The sequence below is a fragment of the Ailuropoda melanoleuca genome, chromosome X (assembly GCF_002007445.2).
Source record: "Ailuropoda melanoleuca isolate Jingjing chromosome X, ASM200744v2, whole genome shotgun sequence".
NCBI lineage: Eukaryota > Metazoa > Chordata > Mammalia > Carnivora > Ursidae > Ailuropoda > Ailuropoda melanoleuca.
Window position 1 is genome coordinate 32,273,940 of NC_048238.1, and position 17,077 is coordinate 32,291,016.

General features: G+C 41.2%; 1 protein-coding gene across 1 annotated transcript in view; it reads left to right on the forward strand.

Annotated features, from left to right (window-relative positions):
- Positions 1-16,789, forward strand: part of XK (X-linked Kx blood group) — a 43,011-nt gene extending 26,222 nt beyond the window's left edge. Inside the window, exon 3 of the mRNA XM_002913479.4 lies at positions 12,909-16,789. Within this exon, the coding sequence (XP_002913525.1) occupies positions 12,909-13,735 (827 nt within the window). The 3' untranslated portion in view covers positions 13,736-16,789. The remainder of the gene's footprint in view (positions 1-12,908) is intronic.
- Positions 16,790-17,077: the final 288 nt, after the last annotated feature.

Consider the following 17,077-nt stretch of genomic DNA (forward strand, 5'->3'; position numbering starts at 1 on the left):
GCATTTGAATTATTTTAGTTAATGCTTAGTAAAAAGGATAGTAATATATTGAGCAAAGAGCTGGTAAACTGATCTCTTCTGTTTTAAAATAACAGTGACTGGCAGAACAAATGTGCCATAAAACTCAGTTAAACAGTCCGAAGGAAATGGAGATTTCTGGGCGTTTGATTTTCTGGTAAACAGGGGCCTTCCAGAAACCTATTTTACTCATGTATTTTTCAGCTTTATATTTCTTATCTTTCTGCCTCTCTTTGGAGAAGATCTCGTATGTATTAGAAACATTCTTGAAGGATTGAGGGTGGTGCACTAATTGGAACAGGTTTGTAGCATATGGTTTGGCAAATGAAGAAGATATGTTATACTGGCTTGAATACATTATTTTTTATTTAATAGTAAATCTTTTTACTAACCCCCTGACTTCTTCAACAAATATCTATTGAACACCCACTGCGTGCCAGGCACTGTACTTGGTGCTATGCATCAGTGAACAAAACAGGATCTGTATTTTGGTTGAGTTTGTATTCTCTTAGGCTATGAATTAGACATATTTCCTTTTACCTTAAAGTGAGCATTGGGTAGTTGGAAAATTGGTTAAATATAGGCTCATTGAAGTTAGTGGTTATTTTAAATTTTAGCTACTAAAAACTTTACTTGCATATGTCCAAACTCATCAAATTATACACATTAAATATGCGCAGTTCCTTGTGTATCAACCGTACCTCGATAAAGCTGTAAAAGATTACTACAGCTTGTTCTCTTCTTACCCGACAGTTGATTTAGGCGTATTATATTGACTTTGCTCCAGTATTGAAATTGCTTAAACCTCGGCTCTATGTTAGATGTCTGTGTTTGAACTGCACAATGCTCTCATCATCCTGTAACCAGATGAATTTATTTACCTATCGCAAATCCAACAAAGAAGTGATAATATATATCATACTTTTCTGCATCAAAGAGCATTCTTGGCTATAGTCAGTATAGTATACATAGCTGTTATAGCAGTCTAAACAATGGTCTATGTGATTATGTAATGGTGCATGTCAATGTAAATGACAATACAAAGCCTGGAAGACTCGAGGGTGGATTCATATCCATTTCTCCTAAATTGAACTCACCTCTGAATGCACTGGGGAAAAAATGCTCTTGTGTACCCCCAAAACTTTTCATGCAGGCTTAGCTTCTGTCTGGGTGTAGGCTTCGATTTTCTTTTCTGGATTCTGTGGCCACAAGCCAGTGGAAGTTACTTAATGCTACTCAGTGGGAAGGACCTCCCCCCAACCCCCTATGAGAGTATGTTGTCAAGGCTGTGCTTGGATTCACTGGAGGATGGCAGTGCTGCTTATGTAGCTTCTCAGGTTTCCTCCTAGAGCCTGTGTTTGAAGACTCCAGCACAGGACCTTCTGATTCCACATCCACATCTCTGCAAAGTAGGTCTTGGTTGTACAGCTTAGAATTGGGGGCATTGAGCAGGTATAGTCACACACAGAAGAGCTTTGGTGTTCTTTGCAAAGTCGAAGCCATTGACTTATCCATTTTTTTATTATTCATATTCTACATATTTCTAAAGGTTTTCATGTTATTTACAACCATAAGCACATACAACCGAAGGCCATTAAATAAGAAGAACAGAAAAGCATTTGAAAAGAGGGAAGGGAAGATAGATTCGGGGGAAAATTATACTGAGAATCATTGTGGGAGTTGAAAAGACTAGTGGAGGTCAGGATGTGTGTGCAAATAGTCGTGTGAGTGTCTGTGGCTCAAGTGTTGGCAAAGGCAGAAAACGGAAGATTATTTCAGTTGTGGAGGGTCAAGTGGCCATGCCTGATTATTTACAAAGTTCACTGTACGTGAATAACTGTGTTTTAAGAAGGCTTGGTTGAGAAGGTGCAGCAAAATACAGAACTTCTGTCTTGGGGTTCTGAGTGGTCCTGCTACCACTGCTCTGTTAAAGAACCTGATATAGGGGCCTGCACATGGGTCAGGTACTAAGTTCCTTTGTTTGGCTATGGAGAGCAAGGGTTTTCTTTACTGTAGCCCAACTCACGGATGCCTCCTGTCCCTGCCTGAGGCAGGATGATAAGGAAGTTGGTAGGGCAGATAGAGGAGCCTGCCTCTCTTTTTCCGCTCATTTGTTGTGCCTTGGGAGGCGATTCCGATTCCCAGAAACCAGCTTAGTGCAGGGAGGCCTGCCCACTCCCAGGTGCCTAGACAGCATGATTTCAGGAAGTCTTTATGTAGAGAAATACTCATGTAATAGAAAATAGGTTTGAAATTTGGGCTCAGTGGAAGCAAGGAATGATAGGACAACTCCCCAGATACTCGGGAGGGTTTCTCCATATTCCTTGAGGCCCTGGGCAATTTCAAGGGTAGCAGATTCCTGCTTCTTGCCTCCCATTGATAAAAAAGATGAAAAGTGAAGCTAAGACCACTGCTAGGGAGATGGACCTCATTATATTTATTTAGGCAGAATTGCCTACTGATTAAGACCAAGACTCTAGAGCAAGACTGCTTAGGCCTGAATTTTAGCTCTGCTAGTTGAATGATTTCTGGGAAACTAGCATCTTTACGTATCTGTTTTCTCATCTGTAGAATGAAGATAATAAGAGTATTTACTTTATAGAATTGTTAGGATGAAGTGATTAGTGCTTATAAGGTATTTATAGTAGTCCCTGGCATGAAGTAAAAGTAAAATAATTTTTTTTGATCATAAAAGAGATGAGCTGGAGGAGATTTTATCATCCAGTTTCCTTAGGCAAGAAATCAAAATATTTTGGGGAGAAAAATAACAAAATCATTCAGGATCTCTGGGGATTGTAGATGGTAATAATCACAGCACACGTGCTATGAATGATGGGCCATAATATTTGTTCTGACAATTCTGAGTACTAAACTAGATACAAATACGTATCGAAAGTCCTCAATTTCTGACCAAACATCTGGTACACTGGCAGATGTTCAAGTGAGATTTTGTAACAGTAAGGTCTTAGTCAGTAGAACTTTAAAATGTATTTTACAGGGGCGCCTGGGTAGCGCAGTCGTTAAGCGTCTGCCTTCGGCTCAGGGCGTGATCCCGGCGTGCCGGGATCGAGTCCCATATAGGGCTCCTCCGTTGGGAGCCTGCTTCTCCTCTCCCACTCCCCTGCTGTATTCCCTCTTTCGCTGGCTCTCTGTCACATAAATAAATAAAATCTTTAAAAAAAATGTATTTTACAGTATTAGGGTGTCATTCTGGTAACATCGGTAGAACCAGTTTTGCTAAAGTGAGCTAAGTAGGGGTTTGAACTATGTTTTCTATTTGGCATTTTGCCAGCATAGGGAAGGAAACTATTTTCTGAAACAACTTCATTGCAATAATGAATAAGTAGTCTTTTTGGCTTTTAAAAATGTAATCTAATAAACATTGAGTGCCTAGTAAGTATAGTAGTAGTGCATCTAGATGTATTTCAGTGAATATTTTTATTGAGGTATAAAAGGTATACAGAAAATTATACTCATCATGTGGGTGAAGCTTGATGAATTATCACAATTATAAGTAAATGCACCCAGGTAGCCCTCCGTCCAGGTTAAGAAACAGAAGAGTACCTGCACTCCCCAAAGCCTCCCTTATACCCCTTCTCAATCACTTTCCCAAGCCTCCTTCCCAAAAGGTAATCACTAACAGAAAGCAAACTTCTAACATCACAGATTATCTTTTCCTGTTTTTAAAAAATCTGTTTAATAGAATCAGGCCTAGCTTCTTTCATCTGACACTGTCTTTGTGAGAGTTATTTATGTTGCGGCTTGTGGCACAAGTTTGTTCTTTAGCGTAGTTGTGTAGCATTCCATTGTATGAATATACCGCAAGGAACTGATACATTCTCTTGATTAATATTTAGATTATTTCCAGATTGGGATTTTTAGGAATAATGCTGCCAAAAAGATCCTAGTAGGTGTGTTTTAGTGTACATATATATGCAGTTCTGTTATGCCTACACTCAGGAGTAGAATTGCTGGGCCTTAGGGAATGCCTTTGTTTAGCTTTAGTAGAAACTGCAAAAGTGGTTGTACCATTTTTACATTACCACAAGCAGTGTATAAGAGTTCCAATGGCCAACACTTGGTTTTAATTGGTATATAGTAGTGTCTCATTTTAGTTTGAATTTGCATTTCCTGATTACTAATGAGCTTGAGTTCCTCTTCACATCTTTAGTGGACATTTTGGGGTGTGTGTGTGTGTGATGTGATTGTTCAAGTCTTTTTGCCCATTATAAAAATTGAGTTGTATTTATCCTTTTGGTCCCTGTTCAGACCTTCCTGTATCTCCATGCTTCCTTCCATGTGGGATCAATTTCATTGGACCCAAAATATCACCTTCATTATTTTCTTTAGAGCAAGTCTGCTGGTGACAAATTCCCTCATTTTCGTTTTGTCATAAGATGTCTTTCTTTTACCTTCACCTTTAGGCGTTGTTTTCTTCCCACTTTGAGAAGCTTATTCCTTTTGTCTTCTGGCTTCCATTCTTTCTTTCTTTCTTTTTTTTTTTTAAGATTTTTATTTTATTTATGCGACAGAGATAGAGACAGCCAACGAGAGAGGGAACACAAGCAGGGGGAGTGGGAGAGGGAGAAGCAGGCTCACAGCAGAGGAGCCTGATGTGGGGCTCGATCCCAGGACTCTAGGATCACGCCCTGAGCCGAAGGCAGATGCTTAAGGACTGAGCCACCCAGGCACTCCTGGCTTCCATTATTTCTGTTGAGATACCGATGTCCTTGTTACTTCTTTGAAGTTAATCTGTTTGTTTGCTTGAGTGCTTTTTAAGGTTTGTACTTTGACTTTAGTGTTCAGCAATTTTAACATGATATGCTTAGTGTAGTTTTTGTATTTATCCTATTTGGGGTTTAGTTTTATATTTCAGCAGCTCGGGAAAATTATTAGCCTTCATTTCTTTAAATATTGCTCCTGACCCATTCTTTTTCTTTTTTCTCTTTCTCCCCACCCTCTGACGTTTTCACTTTCCTGTAAGTCTCTCATCCTCTTTGTTTCTCCATTTTCTTCTGACTTGCCTTCTGCCTGGTACTAATTATCTTTATAGCTATTTGTAATCTGTTAAACCTACTTGTTGATTTTTAAATTGTACTTCCTGTATTTTTCAGTTCTATATTTTCCAGTTTAGTTTTTAAAATAGTTTCCAGTCTCTGGCAAATTCTCCATCTTCTTATATAATTTTGTGAACATATTAAATTACAGATATTTTTAAGTCCAAGTCAGATAATTCCAATATCTATATCTCCAATTGGTCTGTTTTTATCATCTGTTTTCATTCTTGGGTTTTGATCATTTCTTGGTTTTGTTGCTGGCATGCCAACTTATTTTTAATTAAATATCAGTTATTTGTATTAAAAATAGAGATAATTTGAGGCTCTGGATGAATTATCTTTCTCCAGGAAGATTTAACTTTTTTTTTTTTTTTTTTTGAGAGAGCTAGTGGTGGTGGGGGGTTGGGCGGGGAGGGGCAAAGGGAGAGGGAGAGAGAATCTTAAGCAGGCTCGATGTCTAGTGCAGAGCTCATCTTGGGGCTCAATCCCACTGCCCGAGACCATGACCTGAGCCGAAATCAAGAGTCAGACTGAGCCACCCAGGCGCCTCCAGGAAGATTTAACTTTTGTTTATAGCAGGTAATTGGATTAGATACAAATGAACGTGATTCACATACAACTTGAGTTGGTTGAATTCTGTACTTCATTCTTTGTGAGGGCTGATCTATTTCTGGTCACCTATACTCCTAGCATCTAGTCTTTTGGGTTCCCACAAGAAAGCTTTGGGTATATACCAGGACCATTATAGGGCCACAATGTCAGTATTTGCTCCCACACCCACGAGCTTTGAGACACTGCTGAAAGCTGTGTTCAGAGTCTTAGTCTCATAGTACCCGCTGTCATATGGGCAAATATCTTGAGGGGAAAAACTGCTTCAGAATTTTTCTTGGGTCTTTTCTTTGAGATCTTGGCACCAGAAGTACTCACTGCTTTGGTAGTTATCTGATGCCTTTGAGTGGATGTTTTTCCCGTTGTTCTTGGCAGAAATATTAGACCAAAACAAACTAATCTACCATTGCCAGCATGAAAATCCTCTTTTTGCTTTTTGATGTCCTTTTTTAAAAGGGAATTAAAAAAGCATGAAAAGATAGAATTGTGCTTTTTTTAAATGCTCATTGATGGCTCTGGGTAAGGCTAATATATTGTTCTTAAAGTAGTCTGTGCAGATCTGGCCTTTGAATTTTGCCAAACTCTTCGGGATACATACGGGACAGTGTGAAATCTATTATGAGTTTGCTCTGCAGTTAGGAACGAAAAGCAACTAAGGAAGATAGACAAATGACCAATAAGCACATGAAAAGATGCTTGGCATCATTAGTCACCAGGAAAATGTAAATCAAAATCACAATGAGATACTACTTTTCACCCATTAGGATGGCTAGAATCAAAACAAGTTAATAATAATAAAAATTCAAGTCAATAATAACAAACATTGGCAAGGATGTGGAGAAATTGGAACCTTCCTATACTGCTGATGGAAATATAAAATGGTGCAGTTGCTTTGGAAAACAGTGTGGCAATTCCTCAACAATTAAATATAAAGTTATCTATCATATGACCCACCATATGCATATGATAGACTGAAGAGAACATATTTGTACATGAATGTTCATAAGAGCACTACTCACAATAACCAGAAATGATGGAAATTTACATCAGTCGATGAATGAATTAAAAAATGTAGTATACCCATACAATGGAATATCATTTAACCATAAAAACGAACGAAGGACTGATACATGCTACAATATAGACAAACGTTGAAAACATTATGCTAAGTGTAAGAAACCAGTCACAAAAGACACATATTATACGATTTCATTCACATGAAATCCCAAAATTGGGAAATCTATGGAGACAGAAAGTAGATTAGTGGTTGCTTAGAGCCGAGTAGGGGAAGGGGCTTGGAGAAATGATAGCTAACGGGTACTGGGTTTCTTTTTGAAGTAATAAAAATGTACTAAATTTGACTCTGGTGATGGTTGCACATATCTGTGAGTGGACTTTAAAAAAAAAACCCACTGAATTATACACTTTAGATCATGAGTTGTATGGTGTGCGACTTATATCTCAATAAAGCCTTTAAAATAAAGAACCAAAGCAGTATTTGTGGGAGCAGCTGGGGAGGGAGGGTGGCAGACGCGGATACAAGCTCATGGCGGTGACGAGCTCTCTCCTTCTCAACCTCTTGATTGACAGTTTGGTAACTGGTTGTCAGGGCCTGGGGTGGAATTAGAGCAGCACACTGGACAAAAAATAATAAAGTAGAACACTGGGTTCTAGAATAAGTGGTCAGGAGTCACTCCCAGGAGTAAGCTGTGGAATCCGGCAAGAACAGTGATCTAGATAAGTGGCCAGGAAAACCCAACACTGCCAAGATCGTCCAGAATGGTCTGGCTTCTGGCTGGGCCCCACGTGCTGCAGCGGTGCTTAGCTTCCTTAGTCCTGCCTGTGGTCAGAGCACATTGTACTGTTCCTACATCTCCGCAGGCCTCTCGTGGACCTCAAAGAGAATTTTTTTTCAGAACGTAGACTTGAATCTCAAAGACATTTTCTAATTTGGAGCTGACCTCAGGAAATGTTGGAAACAGGTGCCACTTCTTGACTGAGAAAGGCACGTAGAAGCAGATGTATTTGCGTAGGAAGCCCATAAGCGCAGAGATCCCCCTCTGGTAAGGGGCTTTGAGAATTCTCTTTGCTCACTTCAATTATAAGTCTGCGAGAGAGCTGGAGCTTAAACTCCATATTCAGTGCTGAAAAAAAGGCTTTTCACAGGTTGTGCAATTTTAATTCATTTATTCATTCATTTATTCAGCATACGTGTATACATTACCTGCTTTGTGCCAGTCACTGTGCCAGGTGCTGGTGAGAAAAATCTGTATGAAACAGTGGCTACACCTAGGAGATCGTGCCAAGCCCAAGATACGAAGTGATGAAGTAAAAGTCTGCACAGGTGCTGGCTGCGAGATCTCCGTAGAGGGGCAGTTAATGGAGCTCGGAAGAGTCTTGGAAGCATGTAGCACAGCTGAGTGAATGTAGTCAAATAAAGGCTGAGGAAAAGCATCATTGACGACTTAACACTTTAACTGAACCTGGAAGGACAAGTAGGGTTTATCCAGGCAAGGAGAAAAGAAAGACTGGTGGCAGAGAAAGACATGAGTTAGGACCCTGTGGCAAGCACCGTACGAGAGTTAGCAAGTGATAGAACCAGGAAGGCAAGAGGAAAGCGGCAGTACTTCTCAAACTGTAGCGGTCATACAAATCCCCTTGAAAATCCTGTTAAAGTACAGATTCTGATTCGATGGGTCTGAGGCGGAGCACGTCTGACAAATTCCCAGCGTCCATGCTGCTGCTCCATGAGCCACGCAGGGCAGCAACAGTTCGAGATCTACTTGGCTGTGAGGGGAGGGAAAGGTGAAAAGTCCTCCTGAATACATAGATTTCTGGATAGGGTGATCTGGGGTGATGAGGTCATGGGCTGTTAGAGGAAACAGGAGAGGAGTTTTCAGGAAAATAAGTTTTGTTCTGTTTGTGGGGTTTTTTTGTTGTTTGTTTTGAGGCACCTATAAGATATCTAGGAAGAGAAATCTAGTTGGCCCTTGGATAGAAGGAGACCATAAAACCATGGTTCCTGGGTGGAAGAGAAAATGATGGGGCTATGAATGAAGTTGAGAAGAGGCTGCCAGGAAAGCGAGAGGATGATTAGGGGCAAACAGTGTTATCACTTCTACAGGAAAAGTTTCAGGAAGGTGTGAGTAAGCAACATCCCATGTTACAGAGAGATCAGGAAGGACCCAGACCAGAGTCCAGAATGCAAGGAGTTGAGAATTAAAGAGTAAGTGTTTTGATTAGAGATAACTCAAGAGGATTGACTGCAAAGTGTCAAGGAGAGTGGAGTAGTAGAGAGAAGTTCAGGGTGAAGGAGGGGTCCTTCCTCTCTCCCGTACTCTACTCTTCCTTCCCTTCCCTCCCCTCCTTCCGCCCTTCCTTCCTCCTTTCCTTCCTTCTCTTCTTCCTTCCTTCCTTTTAGCATTATTATTATAGCAATTTTGCAGCAGGCTAAAAGATTAAAAAGATATTATAATGAGCCACCCATATCCACCACACAGCTTCTACAATTATGTTGGCTTTTGCAAGTGAAGAATGGTTTTTTAGAAGCAGCTGACTTAGGCATATTCATACGCTCAAGAAACAGAGCCAAGATAGAGGGAACAGCTGCAATTTTAGAAAAGAAAGACGATAATTGATGGAGCAAGGTTTCTGAGAAGGAGGCAAGCGGTGGAGTGCAGTACCAGCGGAGAGCTTGGCTCCAGACAGTAAGGAAAGCACTTCTCAGCTACTGAGTTGGAAGAAAGAGTTAAAAAGTACTGCCCTTCAGAAATCTGATCAAAGGGATCCACGGGTGGCTCAGTCAGTGAAGCATCTGCCTTCAGCTCAGGTCATGATCGCAGGGTCCTGGGATCGAGTCTCATGTGGGACTCCTTGCTCAGCGGGGAGCCTGCTTCTCCCTCTGCCTGCTGCTCCCCCTGCTTGGGCTCTCTCTCTCTCTCTCTTTCTGGCAAATAAATAACTAAAATCTTTTAAAAAAATCTGGTTGAAATTCCAGTTTTCAGAAGCTTCTTGTGCTGACCCTTTCAGTTGCCCTCTGCCACCATATTCCTTCAGGGTGCCTCGGTTCCTTCCTTGAAGTCATTCACTAATTTTTTGGGAAGTATCTATTCCATGTAAACATTTTGTAAGTTTAGTCATCTTATTTGAAGACCCAGTGTCCATGGAGAGTAGTTACATCACAGAGAACAGCCATCTACCGTCTTCCATCTGGCAGCCTCTGTTACCTCTCCAAAGCAGGAGAGCAGCTGTTCCTCTCCTCCTGCGGATAGAATTCCCCCCTAAGAGGAATCCTGGGGAATAAAATATTCTTCATCACTTAACATAGAAATTCAGTTTTTGGTGTCAAGTCAGGAAATGAGTAAATTCATGCCTAATAACAACTTGTTTCTCTGTGAAATAGAGAAAGTGTTTGGAAGGAGGTGATTTGGCGGGAATTGAGTGGGAAGAAGCTTTGTAAGTGTGGCAAGAGTTTGGAATAGTGCCAAAGCCTTCTATTCAGCTTTACCTAAGGTGATGCCTTGCCTTCTAATAAAAGATGAGAGCGGCAAAATGCCACCCCCCCACGCATAGATAATGAGAATAGGATTATTAAGGGAAGTGAGACTTCTATGAAGTGCCACGTAAATGCGCAGGACTGCCAACAGATCCCATTTTGTGTTGACTGTGGGAAGATAAGGTTGGGAAGTGGCACCACGAACTTTTTTCCATTTAAGTCTGAATAAGTAGGTATTTGCATGAGCATCAGCCTAGCCATTCATCAGATAGCTTAATTCAAGAGGTAGAAATGTGCGTTCCAAGCATTTTGAACAAGCTTCTTGTCTTCCAAGTGCATCTCTCTTCTTGGACCTCTTTCTATCTGTGACATTTTGCAGTGAGCACCCAACAGTGGGAGTGACGATTGAAGTCAGTGATTTTATGACAATTTCTTTGCATTCTCAGAAGGCTTCAGGGGGTGATTGCCGCTGAGCATCAACTGGGTAATCATTGGCTCATTCTCTTCATAGAGAAATAAATGCAATTTGGAAATAATTGATCTAACAAGAGAAAAATGGGTAAATGCTTAAAAAATCATTTGGGTCATTGCACTGTTGAAAGTAATAAATAATTTGAAGTACCAAAAATATAACTATAAATATTGTATGTGTATGAATACACAATTGACATTTTAATTACTTATGCTTAGCTCATCTTCTGCATATGAAGTATTTTTCTTATAGTGGGGAAAAAACAGAAGGACTAAAAGAAAAGGATTCAATGTTAGACTCTTAGGGTATAGAAATTTGTAAAAATAGAAAATATATAAAGCATATAAAAATACATCACTGATATGTACTGCTTTACAATGCTCCGCTGAGTTAGTCTCTCAGGAAAAATAATTCAGTCCAATTGCTGCCCAGTCTACTCCTGTGATAGTGTTTCTATCTTTTAAATTTGATCAGTAGATGACAGTCTTTCCAGTGAATGAATTTGATGATTTAAATCAGTGCCGAAAGACTATAAAAAAAAAAAGTCGATGCTTTGAGTAAAGTTGAGCTTCTCCCGGGCAAATAAATACCAAGGCTTCAGAGCTTTTATGTCCACCAAATATAGATGTTTTTCCATTGATTGATTTAGAACTTAAATAAGGAAAAAAACCTTTATTCCCATGCATTTTAAATCATACATTTCGGTAGCAACAATTATGTTATATGGACATTGCACCTTATGAAGCAGACATGGAAGGTATTAACGTCTCAGTTTTATGGGTGAGAAAAGAGAACCCAAAGAGATGACCATTTCCCTAGTGTGGCCTGGTGGGATAAGACTAAAACCAGAGCCAGACTCTTGGTTCCTAACCCCAAGCCCGGCCTCCAGTCTCTCCTTGCTCCAGTATTTGGAGGTGGTGCCGGCCTGTTGTAAGGGATTGTATTTCAGTTTCGACCACACAGCTTGTATTCATGGCTTGGCGGCACATTTCTGAGATAGTAGCTCACAGCCACAGTGTTGTGCTCTCATACACGGTACCATGTCCCATTTATTTTTTTTGTTAAGATTTTATTATTTATTTGAGAGAGACAGAGAGAGAACAGAGGGAGGGTGAGATGGAGAAACAGACTCCCCGCTGAGCAGAGAGCCCAAATCATCCCCAGCCCAGGACCCTGAAATTATGACCTGAGCTAAAGGCAGACGCTTCACCGACTGAGCCACCCAGGCACCCCACCATGTCCCATTTAAATGAGCCATATCTTGTCCCTCCCCCACGCCAAACTTCTGCTTGGTATAAATTGAATAAACCCATTAACCATAGGTCATTTTAAGAAATAAGCAGCTCGACTTGAGACTTCTTGAAACTCTGAGGCCTTTCAGCCCAAGACTGGATTGTCATTAATGGTGAGGTTCTCTCGTTTCTTCAGCAATCTGCAGTATCAGCTTAAGTGTAACGGAAGAGTAAAGAGAAGGGAGCATTCTATAGTTGGGATACAAGTTGCAAAGGTCACGCAGATATAGAGGAACGCGGTGAGCAATTTGTTATTGAGACCTTTCCGTTTGTGTACCTACCGCTGGTATATGTTGAGAGGCACCAAGACAGAACATCAGACTTGGTCATTCTCGACTCTGCAGGAGCTTTTAAGCTAAGCGAGGAAACAGAACACACCATGTGAAGGACCTCACGTATTCCGACAGAACAAGATGGCATTAGGAAGGCGTTTCAAGCTGAGCTGACCCTGAAGCAGACCGAGACAAGGCTTTGAGTGCTTGTGTTTTTGGAGGAGGGTGTAAGGAGCCCCAGAGGAGGGACTAAGACAAGGCAGGCAAGGCAGCCAACAGAGGGCACGTGATTGGACAGCCGTCACCACGGGTGACTGGAAAGTAGCCCTGTGAGGAAACACTGGTAAATAGGAGAGGACACAGGCCTTGGAGTTACGCTACCCAAGGTGTGGGGGAGCCAGGGTAGTTCTGTTCCCGCTCTTCTCAGGGCTAGACTTGGGTATGGAGGGCTCTCCCAGGGACACGGATTCTCTGGCCCGTAAGCCTCCCCCGCCCCTGGGCACAGCAGCCTTGTGAAGCCCTAGAAAAAGCCCTGAGGCACAGTGAGCAGATACGGACGGCTGGAAGTTAGCCTGAGAACAGAAAAGAGAGCGGTCCCAGGAAGAGAGGTAAGACAATCTCACAGATTATCTGTGAGAGCCGGATTCTTGGCGCAGGTGGGACTCGACAGTGCTCTTTCTCTCCTCTCCCCAGGTCTCTTCATGGTCCTGTCCCTGTTGTCCATTGTGTACGGAGCCCTGCGCTGCAACATCCTGGCCATCAAGATCAAGTACGATGAGTACGATGTCAAAGTGAAGCCTCTGGCCTATGTGTGTATCTTCCTCTGGAGGAGCTTCGAGATTGCCACTCGAGTCATTGTCCTGGTCCTCTTCACCTCCGTCCTGAAGGCCTGGGTGGTAATGGTTGTCCTCATCAACTTCTTCAGCTTCTTTCTCTATCCCTGGATCCTCTTCTGGTGCAGTGGCTCCCCATTCCCCGAGAACATCGAGAAGGCCCTCAGTCGGGTGGGCACCACCATTGTGCTGTGCTTCCTCACCTTACTCTATGCCGGGATCAATATGTTCTGCTGGTCTGCTGTGCAGCTGAAAATCAACAACCCTGACCTCATCAGCAAGTCCCAGAACTGGTACCGGCTCCTGGTGTACTACATGCTGAGATTCATTGAGAACGCCTTCCTCCTGCTCATGTGGTATCTTTACAAGACCGACATCTATATGTACGTGTGCGCGCCTCTGTTGGTCCTGCAGTTGCTCATTGGCTACTGCACAGCCATCCTGTTCATGCTTGTGTTCTATCAGTTCTTCCACCCTTGCAAAAAGCTCTTTTCCTCCAGTGTTTCTGAAGGCTTTCAAGAGTGGCTAAAGTGTGTTTGCTGTGACTGCAGGCAGCAGAAATCCCGTGAGTCTGCAGGCAAGACGGATCTAAGGTCAAGCGAAGACAGAGATGAGACACCTTCTAGTAGTAAAATAAGTTCTTTGCCCAGCCAGATTTTGAATACTGATGAGCTCTGCTCTGCTTAATAGGACCTGAGTCTCTCAGCGTTCAGACATACTGTTTTCTGGGTTGATCCTTGTTCTTCATACAAGGAATGGGCCCTGCACAGTTAACAGAGAGGGAAGTTAGCTCCCAACTCCTTGTGAGTTGCTCCCCTTTAGAGAGCTCTTGGGCATGTGGGAACTATGGAGAGAAGCCAAGGAAACCCCTGAGCATTGGAGGGGAACCCAAAGTACCACCATTTGTAGTTGACCTTGTTCTCCCAGGCATTACTGGCCTTTTCACTGACAAGGTCCCCATGATATCTGAGTGGGGCTGGTTAGATCCATCAGGTAGAATGCGGATAGGACCTTTCTTGTTTTCTAGGTTTTTTTGAACTGCTGGTGTAGGTAGCCTCTTGTGTTTTTTTTTGTTTTGTTTTGTTTTTGCCTGAGCATAGCTTTCATCCAAGAGCTGTCCTCATGACCACAGGTTACTGGGGTTTTGTCATCAGCAATATCATTCCTGTCAGAGTTTTCAGAGAGGGCTGTTCAAGTTTGCTTTTTGAATAGACAGGTATTCCACTTTCTTTCATTAGGGCTCTTTGTACATAACCAGCTGTAGCCACCTTGGCCTGCTATCTCTGGTTCGAAAGTCTAGACTTGGAAACTTTATTTCCAAGGATCCATGGATGCAAAATTGAATTCTGAATTTGGCTGTGGAAGCCCTAGAATTATAGGAAAGTTGTGTTCTTTCAGTGTGTTCAAGAAATTCTGGATTGAGGGTTGTTAAGATATCAAAATGATATAGACTTTTATAAGCAGAAATCTTACCTTCTCGGGGTGGTTGAAGATAAATGAATCTGCTGGAAGGTAGGTTTAAACCTCTTCAAGGTTCAGTCCCATCCTACAATTCTGGGAACTCTCTAGTTGAATTTGCTAGGATTTGCCTTCTTAACAAAGAAGAAAATAAAACTCATAGTCTTCTCTTCCCCTCTTCTTCCTTGCCTGTCAGAGAAGTTTTAGACAAGAGTTACATTGGTTAAGTTTTTCTAAAAAACTCCTCAGAAATCTCTCAACCAGGCCTAACTATATAGGGCATTTTACTTTTCGTTATTTGAAGGAAAAGGGTCTCCTCTCCCAAGTTAGATATTGACTTCAGAAACTTTTAAGTTATACAAAGAGATGAAATGACCAGAGGATTTTTGTTTTTAACTGAATGTATTTTGATTTGGCATGATTATGAGTTTTTTAAATGGTATCTCCAATTTTATGCTCCTATGCTCTCCTGTCTCCAGTATAATTTCTCCTTTAATCTGGAACCATATTTGTTTCATTAAAGGATTGTATAGCATATCCTCAGTTGTCTCGGAAAAATGCCTGGGTCTAGTGCCATTATGTCTACCATAAAAACCTTGATAATGAAATATCTGGAAATAGGTGACCTGTCACTGACTAGGCTGGACATTGCAGGGCAGTCAGGGTTGATGGTCTAAGGACTCCTGGTGGCTGGACTTTCTGACCCACCCATTTTCTAATAGGCAGTCTGTTAGGAGACAGGTTACACATGGTGAGTTTGAGCAGGAACCGTGGTCTGAATTCGACAAGGATGGAGGGACGGATACATCCTACCTTGGCTTGGAAGCCTGTCTCAAGAGCCGTTACAAAATCTGAGCCTTCGAATGTATTTTAAATCATTTTAATGTAGAAGATAGCTAAGCATCTTAAATGACCCCAAACCAAACTAACAGTGATGGTCTGTCAGGCTCCCATAACCCAATTATAAGCCACATTTATAAGGACAAAGGGGTTTGCTAACTAAATTGGACATTTTGTCATTTTTAACCCTTGATAGACAGATATCCCTGCTCTGGGGCCATGTGTGTCCATTCACTTTGGGAGAGAGAAACCACTGGTTGTTTTTCTGTATGGTAAAAATTTAAGTCATGGTGAACTGTGAGAATTTTTGTTTTAAAATTATTTATATTATACCTCTGAAATGATAAAGTGATAGTTCAGATTGCAGAACTAGGTTGCCCTAAAGACAAGCAAACAAGCAAATTCCCTCATGTGTTGAGAATTAAAATGTTTTTCCTGATAATTCCAATTTTTAAAACTCTCAGTGCTTTGTCTAATTAATTGCATGCCATAACTTGTCGTGACAGCTGCTCCAATGGAATCCTGATCATTTAACTCAATGGAGGTGAGGTATTTCATCAAAATATATTGAAATAAGATCATCAAACACATTTAGGCTTTGTCTCTTCATTACTGGAGACAGCACAGTGTAGAGACTGGCACCTCCCCATGTAGCCCCACAAGTTATTTAATTGTTGTATGCCTCAGTTTCTTCACCCACCAAATTTGGGTGATATACTTGCCCGGCCTACCTCACAAGGTTGTTGGTTGAAAGATCAAATTAAATAATAGATGTGAAAATGCTGTGAAAATATTTTAAAGTGCCATGCATATTTAAGGACTTGTTAGCATAGTTATTCAAGTCCATAAACAGGTTGTTACTATGTGTTTACTGTTAGAAAAGAAACAAGCAGTATCATCCACAGGCGTGTCTTGAGTGAATAGTTGGCCTTTGACCTTATGGAAGGGCAAGTGTAAATGGTCTTTATTCTTGGAGAGAACTCAGCAGTTGCCCTTTGTCTTGCCATCGGTTGCTTACAAAAATTAGCACCCAAACACATAATACTTGGAGGAAGAAAACCCACTAAAATCTGAGAAATTGCTTTTGGTGATCATGAGTTTATCATTTTTGTATCTTTCATCTTTCATGAAAGGCATAGTAGCTAGTGTCTTTTGACTGTTGTGCTTTACAAGTTGAATGCCTGATCTTGTTAGACTTTAATTGAATGTGGGTTTAATCTTTTCAGTCTTGTAAATGGGAAAATAAACATTAAAATTGTCAAATACAGCATTTCCTTGGCAACCAGCTTAGAACATTAGAGCTGTGGTTATGAGTGTTCTGTGTCAGTACTTCTCAGTCAATAAACTGTGGATGTGAGCTTTTGCAGGCTGCTTCTATGCAGCCATTAACTCTAATAAATACTGTTTATGTTTCTTCGTATAATAAATTAATTTTTCAGTTTCCCCTTGTGTTTCATTCCTTATACAGTCCTTTCCTGGCTTTTTGATGTCAGGGACTATTTTAAAAACAGAAATTTGAAAATGGTTTCATCGTGATTAGTTATGGTTTTGTCACCTCACCTGGAAATTCCTTCTGCAGGCTGGGAAATTTGAGAGTGCTAGGATTGTGACTTCCAAGACACCAACAGTTCATGGAACCCTCTCTGTTTTATAAGCATCTATTCCATCTGTTGAAGCTGCACTGCTGGATACTAAGATTCTGCTCAGCTGTCTGTTGATTGCTGTGTGTGA